This window comes from Hibiscus syriacus, unplaced genomic scaffold, assembly GCF_006381635.1.
Source record: "Hibiscus syriacus cultivar Baekdansim isolate YM2019G1 unplaced genomic scaffold, ASM638163v2 tig00112289_pilon, whole genome shotgun sequence".
In the NCBI taxonomy this organism is placed as follows: Eukaryota; Viridiplantae; Streptophyta; class Magnoliopsida; order Malvales; family Malvaceae; genus Hibiscus; species Hibiscus syriacus.
In genome coordinates this window covers 827,985-845,245 of record NW_024063295.1, presented here as the reverse complement: position 1 = coordinate 845,245, position 17,261 = coordinate 827,985, and the positions used below count along the sequence as shown (strand labels likewise).

Genomic DNA, 17,261 nt, shown 5'->3' with positions numbered 1-17,261 from the left:
GATATAATGTAAATAGAGAGTATATTCGTAAAATATAACTCAAACGGTTTTATGATTAGATTTTATCATATCCCAACCAATAAGTTAACATCCAACTCAAACAGCCTGCAATTTTAACAGAAATGATGCATTTAGAGCATATAAATAGACGGGTGAAAAGTTTGTAACTTTTAATAGTCAAGGACTCGACAAAACAACACCTTATAGTCGAGAAACCATTTTATAACTTTAAAAATTAAATGACTTAAAAAATACCATAGGTAATCAAGGGACCATTTGTGTACTTGAACCTAAAATTATTTTACATATATTTGAATCGGACTGAATGGGTACATAAAGATCTTTGTTCATATCTGAGCCGGATCGGGTCACCCGGGTCTAGTAAACAGTATTTATTCCGTCTTTTACCCGAAAGAGTTAAAAAGAAGCAGGAAATCCAGTTTTGAAGTGATTCATTTTTCAAAATTGTTCACCGCTGATTACAGTTTTAGATCTATCTTCTTCCTCGGACAAAGGGCTACCATTTTGTTGCAATGCCATCAACTGATGCAGACTTTGGTGGAGCTGTAAGGATATATATCCTCTATACTCTCGATTTCCTTCTCTTTCATTTTTGTTCGTAGCTTAAACTGTTCTCTTTTTTCTTTTTTCACAGCCGCCTTCTCAATCCGCCTTCTCTATCGGGTCAGTTACCAAAACTTCTCCCTTTCTACAAAATTTTCTTTTCATTTTACGAATAATATGCGTTTTCTGTTTGCTGTTGTGTTTCAGAGAGTATACATTTGCGGATGCTGGAAACTTGGATCACTGTACAAAGTACTTGAACCAGACACTCGTTACTTTTGGCTTTCCCGCTTCTCTCGATCTCTTTGCCGATGATCCAGTGTGTTCCTCTTTTTCTTTTCCTCAATTTACATTTTTAAATATTTTTTAAAAGATCGAAAGATAAGGATTTCGTTTTATTTTTTATGTGATTGACAGGTTTCGGTCGCGAGGACTTGCAATGGTATATATTCATTGTTGCAGCAGAGGCAGCGTGACATTGATTTTAGAGAGTCTGCTAATGAGCAAAGGCAACGGTAATTTTTTATTTTATTTTATTTTAATTGCAATGACATTTCTATATTCGAATTTGGTAATTATTTTCTGTCTCGCAGTTGCTTGCCTTTTATTCATGATACTTCACTTCAATTGTATATTTCATTGTTGCAGCAGAGGCAGCGTGACATTGATTTTAGAGAGTCTGCTAATGAGCAAAGGCAACGGTAATTTTTTATTTTATTTTATTTTAATTGCAATTGACATTTCTATATTTCGAATTTGGTAATTTATTTTCTGTCTCGCAGTTGCTTGCCTTTTATTCATGATACTTCACTTCTTTTTATGAACTGAAATCTAATAAATTCTGGTGTGTCTTGATTTTGAGATTTAGATTGGTGCATTTCCCCCCTTGATCCTGGTTTATTTTTTTTATGGAAACTGTTATACTCTTTATAAACTTTGGTATGTCTTTATGTGCTGGTTTTGTGTATGTCTCTACAGAATTTGATGATTTCTTTTAAGTTGCATTTGGGAATAGGATTTCGAAAGATAAATTTTGATTTCAAAGTAGTGTAAGTTATGTGATGAAATACCTGTAAATATAACATCCGTGATTATTTCATTTTTTTTTCTAAATGTATGGATTCGTTAGCTGTTTATTAGGAGTGAATTTGAAATATATATTTGTGTGTCTGTGTGAATATTTTTTTTGATAGGAATTACAGGCCTCATTAAAACCCCCTTCTTGATTAATGGATCTTTTGGGAAAGTTCCTTAATCAGCGGAGGGAGAAAAAGAGTGCCTTAGGATTTTATTGATCTATGGCACAGAACATAAAATACAACCAGAAGACAAACTAACAAAACCATAAAATTTACAGAACACTTAAAAAAAACCCCTATACGACCATACCTCTCATAAACAATAGCGAAACTATCACAGTTCCAATGACCTCAATAAAACAAGACCCTACTGAAAACCCTCTAAGGCAATTATAAATATTCATCCAATTCCCTGTTTAGCTAAAGTGTCAGCCTCACAATTGTTGCTCCTCGGAATAAGTCTTACAATGATCTCCCTCTCCAAGATTAGGGAAGCAATTTTTTGAACCAATGACCTAAGAAACCGAGGAGATGTTCGGCAGCAAAATCCAATCCACCACTGACTTACAATTACTCTCATAATTAACCTTCCTTTCATCGCCCATTCCGACGAGAGAAAGAAGTCAATGCCTTTCTCAATGGCTTTCACCCCGGTATAAAGCTCCATATTATTGACTTTGGCCTTAAGTCCGACCATGAAGACAGCAAAGAAACTGGATCTTTAGGCAAAACTGACGAGACTCCCCATAACCTCCAGAAACGCTCCATAGGTCCCATGCACCACACGATGAACAAATGTTGAACTGTTTCCTCCTGTTTCGCACAAAACGGACAAGAGACCTCCTCCAAAGTAACCATCTTCTTATCAACTCCGTTCTAATTGCCAGTCTTTGATGAGAAAACTGCCAGAGAAAAGTTTCAACTCTAGGCGGAGCCAAACCTGACCAAACTAACCTTTTCCAACTGAGGCTACCCCCTGAGTTGGAAGAAAGGGTCAACCTGCAAGCTTTAGCGGTTGAACAATCCATCTCCCTTCCCCGACCACGCCAGAAATCATCCACGATCAGACAGACCACATTCTCCAGTAATGACATCAATCGGATCCAGTAATCCATACTCCCAATCACAGAGATTTCTTCTCGTTTGAATGTTCCAAATCCATTTACTCATGAGACTGCCAAACTGAAACTTTTCCCACTTGTTGTTAGAAGAGCATAAATCCTTGGAAATTGATTCTTTAAGGAATCCTCATTTAGCCACACATCATGCCAAAATACAATCGATTTTCCATTGCCTATTTGAATCTTCGAATGAGATCTCAAACCATTTCCAATTGCGTCCTCTACCAAGTAGTTTTTTGTAATACCCTTCCATATCCAAGAATCCGAAGGAGAGACTACCTTGTTGAGGTCTAAAGACAGAATACTCACATTATGTTTACTGCAAATCATGTTCTTCCAAAGTGTGGCTTTTTCATTTGCGAACTTCTATACCCGTTTACCTAGCAGCACTCTGTTAGCGAAATTCAAATCCAGGATTCCCAAACCTCCCTCCTCTAAGGGTTGGCAAACCCTTTTCCAGTTCACCCAGTGAATATGAAATTCATGTTTTTATACATTTCAAAAATATAATCGTATCAAATATTAACTAATTTATATAGATGTAATAATGTATGCATTTCATTTTCACAATTTATATAGTCAGTGAAATCCAATTCTGAACTTTCAAGTTCATGTTCGCTATATAGCATTAGATTATTATTCATTGTTTTCCTTTTTCATGTAGATTATTATCAGATATCTCAAGATTAGAGGCAAAAGTTGAGAGGCTTGAGGCACAGTTGCAAGTGAAAGATAGAGAGATAGCAACAATTACTAGAACGGTTTGAAACTTTTCATTTGTATCCTTATTTATTACTTTTTATTTATAGTAATGCTTTATGATTTATGATGCCAAATTGAGTTAGTTTTAATTCATATTTAAATTTAGTAATTTATGATAGTGCTGTATGATTTAGGAAGCCAAAACTTCAGCAGCTTTTAAGGCACAGATTGAGAAGCTACAGCAAGAACGAGATGAATTTCAGAGGATGGTGATTGGTAATCAGGTTAGGCATATTCCACTTGTTTGGAGCGTTCTGTTTTTATTACTATATAGAATCGTCTCTTATTATTTTTAGTTGATACTGCAAAAGCAAGTGAGAACTCAACAGATACATGAAATGAAGAAGAAGGAAAAGGAGTACATAAAGTTGCAGGTAGGATCTTATTTAGCTATTTATTTATTGCTCATTTTAGAGAAACTAGTAAACATAAGCAAAAAGTATACTAATCTTTTCTGTTGCAGGAGAGGCTGAATCAAGTCTTAATGGAAAAAAAGAAGGAATCAAGATCAGGGATGGAAATAATGAATTTGCTTCAGGTATTAATTGCGCTGGTTCCAGTTGTACCTCTTAAGTGAATCTAATTTTAATGCTTTAACAAATTTTATGATACTTGCAAACAGAAAGAAGGGCGGCAACGTGGGACTTGGAACGGGAAGAAGGCAGACAATGATTTCTATAAAAAGATTGTATGTAGGGTGATTGTTGATTCTGACTCTTATGGCATCCATTAGATTATGTTTAACAATTTGTCATCTACCAGGTGGATGCTTATGAGGCAAAAAATCAAGAATTGAAGGCGGAAAATTCCGATTTAAGAGCATTACTGCGATCAATGCAGGTATATGCTCAATACATTCAGTCTCCTATTGTCATGGTTGCTCTATTTTATCCTTATTGCATTCAATTAATCAGATTTGGCTGCACAGAACAGTGGGATTATATGGGAAAGTAATCATTTTTCCCCATATGCGTTATATAATTTTTTTTTCTTCTGTAGCATGGAAAGATTAAATTTGTTTAAGGTTTGATTCATAGCTTAGCATATGAAACTGAATTCACTTTTTCCTTTTTCTTTTTTTGCTTCATTGATTGCAAATGATGTGAAATCATTTTAGATGTCTCACTGAAGCATATTTTCCCTATACAGCTGCTAACACCTGTTTAAGAGTAATAATACAATTATGCAAATATGCGCTTTGTTATCATAGTAGTTTGATGCTGCTGACTGGCAAAAGTTCTTTCTCCTTTTTCCTGTTGGTGAAAGCGCTGAGCTTATTGTCATTTTTTTAGGCTCTTTGCATGGAAGATTAATTTATGAAATAATATTATCTCCTGGAAGAGTAATGTGATGCATCTAGAAAGGACATGGATGATTAGGAAGTACGCAGCATAAGGAACATAAAAGAATGGAAGAAACATGAGAGGGTTGGTGGTTGGTTGGTCAATGATTTTAATGAGTGCTGCCCTTTTGAATATATTGGTGATATTCTATGCTGGTGTTTCAACTCTACCCAGAGTATCATGATGCTATTTTATCGGCAAGCTTTAATCTAGTATCGCTACTGTAGTTACTCATATTGGAGTTGTGTATTATATCTTCTTAAAACATCGCAAGAAAAGAATGTTACTGCAACTGTGTTAATTATCCTTTCCCTGGAACATCATTATTCTTGTAAGGATCATAGAAATTTCATAAGGGGGAGTGCACTCCGGTAGAGGAATTATAATACATATCCTTTATCCAGTATTGCGTAATCTTTTGTATGGTATTTGAATTAACCTTTAAATATTGTTTCTTGTTTCTGGCCCCCGGTATTCAGTTTTCCTCGTTTAGTTTGTACCCATGAATTCTGACAGTAGCTTTGGTTACAGGTAGATATGCGTGATTTCTTTAATGCTCCTAATGGGATGCCAAAGCAATCTTTGCCTGTTACCGATAGACATGAAAATGATCCCTCGCAATCTCCATTGGGTGGGCGGACGGTATGACTTAAATGATGCAAAATTGCTACTGATTACCAGTGCATTAAGTACTGCTTCTAAGATTTTTAGGTTATTTTTTACAGGATGTCTTTGATCTTCCTTTTCACATGGCTAGGGATCAAATAGAAGAAAGTCTTCGCACTAAGATGGCTTCTGTAAAAGTATTCTCTCTGTCAAATTGGGTTACACATTTATCAACTCTAATAGGATCGACGTTTTGACAATTCTTTTTCATTCTTTTTATTTTCAAGGAGAGAATGGTTCAATTACAGGATGCACAAAAAGGTGCAGAAGTCACTTCTGAAGCAACAGAGAGGGAGCTTGAGCTTGAAGCTCAACTTGTTGAAGCGAGGAGCATAATCCAGGAACAGGTAACCATGTTTTGCCAATCAGAAAACAGTGTGTTAACAAGTTATTTTGCGTATTAGATGCATAATGTGATCATATCTTCCTAGATTAACAATCAAGCATTCTGCATTTCTTGTCCTACATATCTAAGTAAACTTGTGACAGAATTTGCAAGGATCTCTCCGTTAAGCAATTTTTTTTACCCTTTTAAAACAGAGAGAGAGAGAGAGAGAGATTTATGTTTAATTTAACATGTATACATAATTATTCACTTTTTCCGTTATAATTTTTTGAGATATAGACATAAATATGACATGGAGTTTTATTGCAGGCATCCATTATGTCCAAACATCTTGCTAAGGCAGACAGACCAAGGTAGTAATCTTCTTGTTGTCTTGTGGAATAAAATATGTTTTTAATTGTTTGCGTAACGATGGAAGAACTAAGATGACCATTTAAATTTGAACAGGGAATCCATTATTCCATCACCAGCTGAGGTATGCAAGATTGACATTTGAATTACTGAGTCACCGTTCAAACCTATTCCTCGCTTTGAAGAATTCGAATCTTAATTCAAGTAAAACATATTTGAGGAAATTATCAGTGATATTTTTTCAAGAAAACGTGAAATAGAAAGTTAATCTTGCGGCGGAAAGAAGTGTTCGATATTGTATCTTTGTTCGGTCCACTTGAACAAATCATTCTGTAATCTTTGACCTCTCATGCTGTCCATAGCCGAAACCAATTCAATGCATCTTATTTGACACGAATTCCTTCTTTGTCATCTATTGCTCTGTTTTATGAGAAGTTTTACCTTGACAAGTGTCATAGATTATTAATAAAGGAGATAGGAATATCTAGTCGATTAAATTTCACGTTCTTATGTGCAGGTTTCATGTTGTTCGTAGTTTTCTGTAATTCTGATTGCCTTGATTTTCAGGGGGTATAACTTAAGAAGCCTAAGGTTCATGTCTGCATTTTCGGATTAAGATCAACCGATGTTGGTTCGTTCGGAAAAGTGTGCGGCAGCAAGATAGCTAGTAAATTGTGGAGAACCTGGTATTGTTTATTCAGATTGCTGTAACTAAATTAAGGATTTATTCTGAATCTGTAATGTTAAAGTAATTAGACTTTAGGAATCTTCACTTGTAAATTGTATGCTTATCGAGAATTCATTATCTATTTGTATCACATTCTATCTTTAAGCAAAAGAATACCGACTATTGTGTACTGATAGTTTGTTGCACTTAGCTTTCCATGATCAAGTTTTTGAAAACAAGTTTTTAGAGTTTTAGCCTAAAGGTCATAATTACCAGATCGGTTGCTTTCTTATTTTCCATGGAAGTGCATTTGGTGCAACAATTGGTATGGTGCTTTCTTTTCGGTGCACGTAAATAGAAGGGTTAAAATGGAATGATATTGATAGTTTGATGATTGATACAAAATGTTTTGAAGTTCAGGGACTAATTTAGAATATATCATAATTTTGGGATTTATACTTGATGTTTTAAAATTTATGGACCAATTTAAAATAGGATCATAATTTGGACATCTCTTGTGTAATTATCTCGTCGTAATTGTGAAATCAAAGAAACAATAGCATCAAACGATTACAAAATCACCTCAATTATGAAATATGTAGAATTTAATTTTTTTTTTCCATATTAACATTAATAGAAGACGTGTATGCTTAATTAATAAGTATATGAATTTAGTGGATAATTAAACGGTAAAAATTATATGTTAAACCCTCTCATAACTCGTTTGAAGATGATGCTTGGGATGACGATCGGAGAAGAAACTTTGTTCCTCAACTCGATCTATATACCAGGCTTTGGCTTCATATGGAGTGGACAATAATATTAAATGTTGGAAGGTTTTGTGCTGGCTTTAAGTATCTCAACCAATTAGAATTTTTATGGGCGAAGTACACAAACGGTCCCGATTATAAGGTGATGTTTTGTTGAGTCTTCCGACTATTAAAAGTTATGAAATAGTCTATTGACCGTAAAGCATTGCTTTGTTGAGTCCTTCGAGTATTAAAAATTACAAAATGATCATTCGACTATTCATATGTTCCAAACTTGTCTTTTTCTGTTAAAATATTGACGATAATCTAAGCTGAACGTTAACCTATTGATTGTGATATGATTAAATATGATCTCAAAATCTCAAATGACTATCATGTTTCGGTCAACAGATTAACGTCCAGCTCAGATTATCATTAATTTTTTTAACGGAAAAAAAAATATAAATTTAGAACATATGAATAGTCGAGTAACCATTTTGTAACTTTCAATAGTCAAAGAACTGAACAAGGTAACACCCTATAATCAGTAGACTATTTCATAATTTTAAATAATTGAATGACTGAACAAATCAACATCCTATTTCGTTATTGTATGTCAAGAATCTGTGGAAGAAGGATTCTTTTATCTTTGACGGAAATTATGTGGACAAAGTTGACGTTATCGCAATGAGTATGCGACTCCGACCGAAAATAAATATGTCAAAAATTATCTTTGATTATAATATTAATATAAATCTCATTAAGTTTATGATCTGTCTTTTGACGATTTAAAAATTAGTATGTTTATGACGTAAGAGTGATTGATCGTTCATTTTCGAATGATTGATAGTATTTAAAATAGATAATATTTTGTAACTACCTTTACTTAATAAAAAAAACTTATGTTTAATTTATTCATATATTAAATGCTTATTTAAGTTACTATATTTTTTAAAACTAATTTTTTTTAATAAATTTGAAGTCTTTAAGATTTTATTTATTTGAAAAAATAATATTTTTTATTATACACGAAAAACTGCATTTGAACTGCATCAACATTTTTTAATAAAAATGATGAAGTGATATAACAAAATAAAAATTGATAAATAAAATAATAAAAAATAAAGTAAGAATTTTGCTTTGACAAATAATAAAGTCAACAAAAGTCAACACTACTTAAATTATTTTGTTCCATTAAAAAAATTGAATTTTACTTTTTTTTCACTCATTATATTTTAAAAATTAATTTATTCACTAAACTTTATATATTGAACTTTTTATCACTTCGTCATCAAATAATTAATGACGTTATGATGTAGAAATTTATACCAAAATGACGTACTTTTAGATCTAAACAAGCTACTATATATATGAAGAAGATTGGTTGGGGCTTTTGGGATTCTGAAATATGATGAGCGTAGTTATTTATAATTTCAATAAGAAATGATAAGTAAAACATGAAATGTTAGTCTCTTGTTTCGCTGCTTCTTGGGCGTGAGTTTGGGTTAGAGCCCTTGCAAGTCAAGTTTTGCTGATCTCCATTGGATCTGCTTTCAGCACTAGGATTTCAGAATAACAATTTCGTATCAATTTCAATCAGTAATTCTTTAAATTTAATTTTTTATTTTATTAAATATATATCTTATATGATATCTTATGTGATTGGATTTTAATATTAAAAATTCATATTATACCACTATTATAAAATTAACGTCTGAGTGACAGAAAGAATCAATATATAAAATCTAGTTGTTGGACTGAATATTCTTAAAATACAATAAATAAAATAGGAGAGTGAGTAAAATTCAGTGAATAAATTTTTAATTTACTTAAAAAAAGATAAAAGCGTTTTTATTTCAGGGAAAATTCTAAAGTACACTCCGCAACATATAACTAAAGTGACGTACTAAAATGTACCACTGTATAAATTATCTTTATTAAGTAAATATTAAAAGGGATAAATTACAGTTTTGTACCTAAATTATCATTTTATTTAATTTTAGTATTTAAGCTTTATTTTTTAAAATTATTGAAGATAATTTTTATGTTGCATAACATGTCAATTTTTTATTTTTTAATTACTAAATCACTTTTTTTATTTGTCACTATTTTATAATTAATTTTATTCAACCAATTAAGTGGTAACATGTGTCACCACCCCATGGGATAAAAAGATAGAAATCATTCTTGCTTCTAGTATGAATTGATCTTGAATATCTTACATGAGAAACAAATCAATCAACCATTAAGTTAAACTAGTCATTTGGCTAAATTTCACAACATTTTGAATTTAACTTATATAACAATATTACCACAAAATCAATATTTTTTAATGATTATAAGATTCAAATTTTGGACACTTTAAATTAATCACAGAAAGCTTACTTTAAATTAACCACGGAAAGTTTAGCCACTCAACTATAGTGTAATTTTTTTTATTATATTAAACTTAATACTTACTTATAGCATTATTAAATTAAAAGTTAATTTTTCACTTTATTTAGAAATAAAAAATAATTAAATAATTCATATATTTTTATAAAAACTATATGAAATAATTTTAAAAAGGTATATTTATAATATTATAAAATATTTATTTAAAAAATTAATTATTTATTTATTTAAAATAATATTATTTTTAAATTATCTATTTAATTTTAAAATAATTTAAATTTAGATTAAATTATACATTTACTATCCAACTATTACTATAGTTACGTACAATATTATTTAAATTTAAATAGATCATTTAAAAATAATACTATTTCAAATAAATAAATATTATGATTTAAAAAATAAATAAATATTTTAAATTTTTCATAATAGTATAAATAAACCTTTTAGAATAATTTAATATAAATTTTATAAATACATAAAAGTAATTATTTTATTATTTTATTTCTAAATAAAGTGAAAATTTATTTTTTTAATTTAATAATGATACAAGTAAATATTAAGTTTGATAAAATAAAATAGATTTGTATTGTAGTTGAATTACTAAACTTTTTATCATTAATTTAATATGTCACATATTCGAATTTTATAATCATCAGAAAATATTAATTTTGTGATGATATTATTATATAATTTAAATACAAAATATGATAAAATCAATATAATCGATTAGTTTAATTCAATGATGGAATGTCTTACATTTTACGTAGGAGGCTTAGGTTTAAATAAAATAAAAATAATAGTGTAATTATTAAATATATAATTTATGTTTTTAACATTTATCTAAAAAATATATTTTAAATAATGATACATTTTGATAGGTGGCTTTAATGATATGTGACGTATGCGGGATATATTGTACTCATCCTTTATTTCTGGCGCTCCAAAACTAAAAAAACAAAGGGTTTATGCCGTGGAGATTTTATAAAATTACATTTCCAGAATTTTCTTTTGAGAAAATAATTTCAGTAACAAAAAATGTCTTATAATATATGATTTTAATCAATTTTTTTTGAATTTGTCAAAATGACCAACTAAATCGCAATGCGGTCGATAAATCTCCGGTATCGTAAATCAGTTTCCAGATTCGCAACGCGAACTTCGACTACGCGATTTACATATTCGCATTGCGATAGTCGAAGTTCGCGTTGCGATAGTCGAAGTTCGCGTTGCGATTTTTCAAATTCGTTGCGATAGTCGAAGTTCGTGTTGCGATTTTCCAAATTCGTTGCGATAGTCGAAGTTCGCGTTGCGATTTATTCCAAATTCGTTGCGATTTATTTCAAATTCGTTGTGATAGTCCAAAATCGCAACGACTGGTGGTATTGCATTTGTTTCTTAAGAATTTTCTCTAAAAAGATAGTATTCGCGCGGACGTGTCGAAGACACGTACGACCACGACCACGACCACGACCCGACCCGAGACGGGACGGGACGGCGGCGGCAGCACGTGAGAGTCCCCCTTGTTCTCTATCACTCAACAAGGAAGTGGGAAAACCAAGCCTTAAATACCATTCCCAATAGTATTTCCAATACTATGTGAGATTGAACATTACCAATACTTGTTTCCAATACAATGTGATTATTCAGGAAACAATTAACAATCATGCACCTTAAAACAACTGAATCAGCAACCAATTGCATTAGTATTATACGATTAAATATGTCATAATTAAAAGTCAATCTACAATCAATCGCGATTATTGCAATTTTAAGCAAAACATTCAAAAATAATATCACTATTTAAGGCTCAATCCCACATAGTATTGGGAACAAGTGTTGGTAATGCTCAATCCCACATAGTATTGGAAACACTATTGGGAATGATATTTAAGGCTTGACTTTCCCACTTTCTTGTTGAGTGATAGAGAACAAGGGAGACTCTCGCGAGCCGCCGCCGTCTCGTCTCGTCTCGGGTCGGGTCGTGGTCGTGGTCGTGGTAATACGTGTCTTCGACACGTCCGCGCGAATATTATATTTTTAGAGAAAATTCTTAAGAAACAAATGCAATACCACCAGTCATTACGAATTTGGAATAAATCGCAACGCGAACTTGGACTATCGCAACAAATTTGGAATAAATCGCAATGCGAACTTCGACTATCGCAATGCGAATATGTAAATCGCAATGCGATAGTCGAAGTTCGCGTTGCGAATCTGAAAACTGATTTGCGATACCGGAGATTGCGTTACGAATTATCGATCGCATTGCGATTTAGTTGGTCATTTTGGTAAATCCAAAATAAGTTGGTTAAAATCGTATATTATAAGATATTTTTGGTCACTGAGGTTATTTTTTCTTTTCTTTTTCCCTTTGCTCACTGTGCGCCATCTCTTCCGTCTACCACCGCTATCCTCCACTATGTCAGGCCGCGACAGAGACCGTGACTGCGATAGAGAACGCAGACGCAACAGAGATATTCGCGACCGAGAGCGAGACAGAGACAGGGGACGGACGCGCAGCAAGAGATCTCGCACTCTGGAGCGCACCTGATCTCGTCACACGCACTCTTCTACACGTTCTCCTGACCGTGAGCGGTACCGTTCACGATCCCGTTCTCGTACGCGCTCTCCGGAATGCTCCTACCACCTTCATCCCCGGCACCGGTATCGAACACCATCAGCTGAGCCCCCTAGGAAACGTCACCGCCACCAAAGCGAGGGAAGGGAGAAGGATAGGCAAAAAGCAGTGTCGGATTTTGTGGACGAGATAGCTAAAGTGCAGCAGCAAAAGAAAGGAAGCCTTAATAAATGTTTGGCCATTACCTAATGATAAAACCTTGAACTGTTAACTTCACCACATCCCAACCATATACAAGTAAAGTTATAGCCTGTATAAGGCTCCTAGGACTCCCTGTCACCTTCTACAAGCACAACATCATCACCAAAATTGGTGAGAACATTAGATCGGTCATAAAGATAGATTACCAAACTGAGTGTAATCGTAGGGGTCGATTTGCGAGAATGGCTATTCGCGTCGATCTTAACAAGCATCTCATCTCTAAGATTTCGATCAATGGTCATATCTAAATTATTGAATACGAATCACCCCTACGGTTTGCTTTCACTGTAGGAAGTATCGGCACGTTAAAGATTCCTGCCCAGAAAATAATGTTCAAAATAATAGCATCAAAAGCAACACCTTAACCCAGGGATCGCCCAACATAGTTGATCCCTTTGGCCCGTGGATGTTAGTTGATAGAAGACAGAGAAGAAGCCACCGTAATGAACAGGAACCTATCATACAAACTAGCAACTCACATATCTCTGAATGGTGCCAATAGACATCCAACAAGATGCTGCTTGTAGCGATGCTCCCCACAACATCGACATTCCACTGCTATATATGTCCCTACAAGATTGTCTTCCATTGCTCCGAGCACTGGCAAAAAGAATATTTTAGCTCGTACCAAAACCTCTAAAACAAAAAGCACTGTCACTGCCCGAAAATCGTTTGCCCTAGCACCCAACAGACTTAACTCCTCCACCAAAACCTCCCCTAAGCTTCACCACAACTCATCCGTCTCTTCTGCTAGTCGTGCTATTGTGAATCTTCGCCTTTCTTTTGACAAGTTTAAAAACTTTGTGGTTGTCATCCTAGATGCCCCAGACAGTATTAATACGGTTGCTAAGTCTCAGCCTCCTCCTAGTGAACCACTAGACTCCTCTTTTTATGCTAGTCCTCCATCGATGATTGATCTAAATGCCCCAAACCTTACCTTGGCTGCTATGCATGTTGACCCGGTTTCTACAACCCTGACCCCTTCACGTCAATAAGCGTTGGTATAGCCTCTTTCTTTTTGTTTATTTTAATGGATTTTAACCTATTATGTTGGAATGTTCAGGGTTGTGGAAACCCAATATTTGTTACAACTGCTCACCAATATATCAGGGACTATCATCCTGATTTTATTAGTTTTGTGGAGCCTTGCATCAATGATGCCCGTACTGAGTTTGTCATCAAATCTCTTGGTTTCCAAACTTTCAGTGCGTCGAAGCAGTCATGTTTTGTAATGGTATTTGGCTCTGCTGGTATGACTCTCTACGTGGGAATTTTTGTTAATCATTTCCAATTGAGAAAATAACATCAGTGACCAAAAATGCCTTATAATATACGATTTTAATCAATTTTTTTTGGATTCGCCAAAATGACCAACTAAATCGCAATGCGATCGATAATTCGCAACGCGATCTCCGGTATCGCAAATCAGTTTCCAGATTTGCAACACGATTCTGACTATCGCATTGCAATTTCCCAAATTCGCGTTGCGATTTTCCTAATTCGCAATGCGAATACGTAAATCGCAATGCGAATACGTAAATCGCAACGCGATTACGTAAATCGCAATGCGAATCTGACTATCGCAATGCGATTTACATAGCGCCATTCGTATTAACGCGTATTTTTTTTTCAAATTCCAAACACGAATTTCTTAATATATCGGAAACTGAACCGTCCACAGTATATCCCGTAATCGCAACTCATAACCTAAAACCTAAAATCACAACTCAGTCCCATCTCCATCTCTCACTCTCTACCCGTCCCCATCTCCGAAGATTTCCGTTCCCATCGCCGACGAAATCCCTCACAACCATTCACGGTCAGAAATCCCTCACAATCATTCAGAAATGGAAAATCAACCTCCGAGGGTTAGTTTTTTTAATTATTTTTATTTTGAAATTTTTGCATTATTTTAGGTTTTTCATTTGAAATTGATGATAAGTTTACTATTAATTTCAATAATAGATTAACCATTTCACTTAGATTTCTTATTAAATTCATTCGATTGCTGTCAATACTGCTAAACTGTTTAGTCTTTAACCCTGTGAAGTTAGTATTTGTCTTTGTTTTGTCTTTTGGTTGAAGTAATGCAGAAGAAGAATAGTTTCTAAACTTAAAATCGCAACATGAAAATGAAAATCGCAACACGAAAATGACTATCGCAACGAGAGAAATGAAAATCGCAACGAGAGAATCGCAACGCGAAATGAAAATTGCAACGAGAGAATCGCAACGCGAAATGAAAATCGCATTCGCGTTGCGATAGTCATTCTCTCGTTGCGATTTTCATTTCAACCAAAAGACAAAATAGTGTTGCAAATTTTAGTTTCAAGAATAAACTACTATTTATGTTTATTATTTTTGGTATATCTTCACAGTGTAGTTTTTGGAATATCTAACTTGGTATGTTTATTGTTTTTGTAGAAAATTTTTTCGGCTTCATTGACATTAAGGAATAAAGTTAGCCTAGCCACTACAATTGCTTCGAAGCTTTCACCTGCATAAAGAAAATTATTTGAGGAAACCTGCTTCGGGCCATGGCTGAGAGTACAGCATCCGGGTGGAGATGCTAATTTGACCCATTTGTGGCTTCAGACCATGACTAGCGATCTACCCGACAGTATACAACGTGGTGAGGAAGAGATATGGTTTCATTTTCCACCGGCGTATACTTGTTTTGGGCGGAAGGAGTTCTGCTTAATCACTGGTCTACGATTCGGACACGATGATGTAGGCCGGTACACTCGTCATATCACCCGCCCATCATGGTTATCTAGGGTTTTTCTGATGAGTCAATAGAGAAGCCGAACTTACACGTCGACGACTTGAAGAAATTGTTTAATAAGAAAGATGGTTTTACTTGGATGAATGACGTCGATGTTGTCCGAATATGCCTTCTACTACTTTTGTATGTCGGCTTTTTAGGCAGAGAGGCCAGACAACCTGTTCCTCAGGAGCTAATATTATTGGTAGAGGACCTAAATGCATGGAATTTGTTCCCGTGGGGTTCATATATATGGAAAGCTACCTGGACTAAGTTGTCGTCTGCCTTTGATGACAGCAAAAGTTTGCGTGGCGATGGGTCGAAATACACTTTGTCTGGCTTTGTTTGGGCCTTTAAGGTAAGAATTTCTATATAATGTTTTCAAAATTATAATTAATTATTTAACAATTACTAATGTTTGTTATTATATTGTTTGTAGATTTGGATATTCGAGGCTTTTCCCAGCATGCAGACATATGCATTAAAAACCTCAAATGATATTCCTAGGGCTATTTCCTGGAAGAAGAAACATCTGTTGGATTGGGAAGACTTAATACCATATGTGACAATAAATAATGTAAGTTAACACAAATACTATCATATATAAACAAGTTATTAATAGTAGACGTTTAACTTTGTTTGAGTTTTTATATTTTTAGGAGGCCAACACTCTATTAATGAGACTGACACCCACGGAGGCTGAGCTTGCTACTGATTGGTGGCAAGCTAGTCAGCGTTTTCTTGATGGCACGAATGATGAGCAGACTCCACTTCCTCCACTTCGAGAGCCATCACCTCACCCAGAGCCATTACCTGATCGACCCGACTATACACCTCTACAACGAGAGCCATCACATATCCCGTCACATCATCGAGCCTCTTCTCCACCATCACCTCATGATAGGCGACCGGCAAAGATGCCACGACTTCTATCTCCCTGTTCTCCACCTCCACCTCCACGGGATGAGTCAAGGGAATTACGTGATGAGGTCAAAGAAGATCGGTACTCTACGCGATAACGATGGTGCATGGCGTGTGGAGGTGTCTACTTTACGTGGTGAGGTTGCCGCTCTACGTGAGATGGTAGTATCATTACAGAATGAGGTTCATACTCTACGCAACGAGGTAAGTTTAAGATTTTCCATATTTAACTTGATGATAAATTTACTCGTAATTTCACTTAGATTAACCATTTCACTTAGATTGCTTAGTAAATTTATTCGGTTGCTGCCAATACTGCTAAACTGTTTATTAACACTGTGAAGTTAGTATTTGTCTTTTGTTTTGTCTTTTGGTTGAAGTAAATTTATTCGGTTGCTGCCAATTCTGCTAAACTGTGTATTCTTTAACACTGTGAAGTTAGTATTTGTCTTTGTTTTGTCTTTTGGTTGAAAGTAAATTTGTTCGGTTGCTGCCAATTCTGCTAAACTGTGTATTCTTTAACACTGTGAAGTTAGTATTTGTCTTTGTTTTGTCTTTTGGTTGAAAGTAAATTTGTTCGTTTGCTGCCAATTCTGCTAAACTGTGTATTCTTTAATACTCTGAAGTTAGTATTTGTCTTTGTTTTGTCTTTTGGTTGAAGTAATGCAATCCATTCAAGTTTCAATTTGCAG

General features: G+C 34.2%; 1 protein-coding gene across 1 annotated transcript; it reads left to right on the top strand.

The window, feature by feature from the left end:
• Positions 1-468: 468 nt before the first annotated feature.
• Positions 469-7,153, top strand: LOC120177469 (afadin- and alpha-actinin-binding protein-like). The gene is made up of 17 exons (XM_039183606.1): positions 469-566; positions 656-684; positions 772-883; positions 982-1,079; positions 3,429-3,525; positions 3,661-3,750; positions 3,838-3,900; positions 3,990-4,064; positions 4,149-4,214; positions 4,289-4,366; positions 5,401-5,511; positions 5,595-5,672; positions 5,763-5,882; positions 6,191-6,234; positions 6,329-6,356; positions 6,800-6,903; positions 6,948-7,153. The coding sequence occupies exons 1-16, from the start codon at positions 534-536 to the stop codon at positions 6,806-6,808; spliced, it is 1,131 nt and encodes a 376-aa protein (XP_039039537.1). The 5' UTR covers positions 469-533; the 3' UTR covers positions 6,809-6,903; positions 6,948-7,153.
• The last annotated feature ends 10,108 nt before the right edge of the window (positions 7,154-17,261 follow it).

What these genes read in the sequence shown, in the direction of transcription:
- LOC120177469 (XM_039183606.1), top strand. Translation starts at nt 534, where the DNA reads ATGCCATCAACTGATGCAGACTTTGGTGGAGCT. An exon ending in ATGATTTCTATAAAAAGATT is followed by an intron (nt 4,215 to 4,288) that starts GTATGTAGGGTG and finishes GTCATCTACCAG; the next exon opens with GTGGATGCTTATGAGGCAAA. An exon ending in CATTACTGCGATCAATGCAG is followed by an intron (nt 4,367 to 5,400) that starts GTATATGCTCAA and finishes CTTTGGTTACAG; the next exon opens with GTAGATATGCGTGATTTCTT.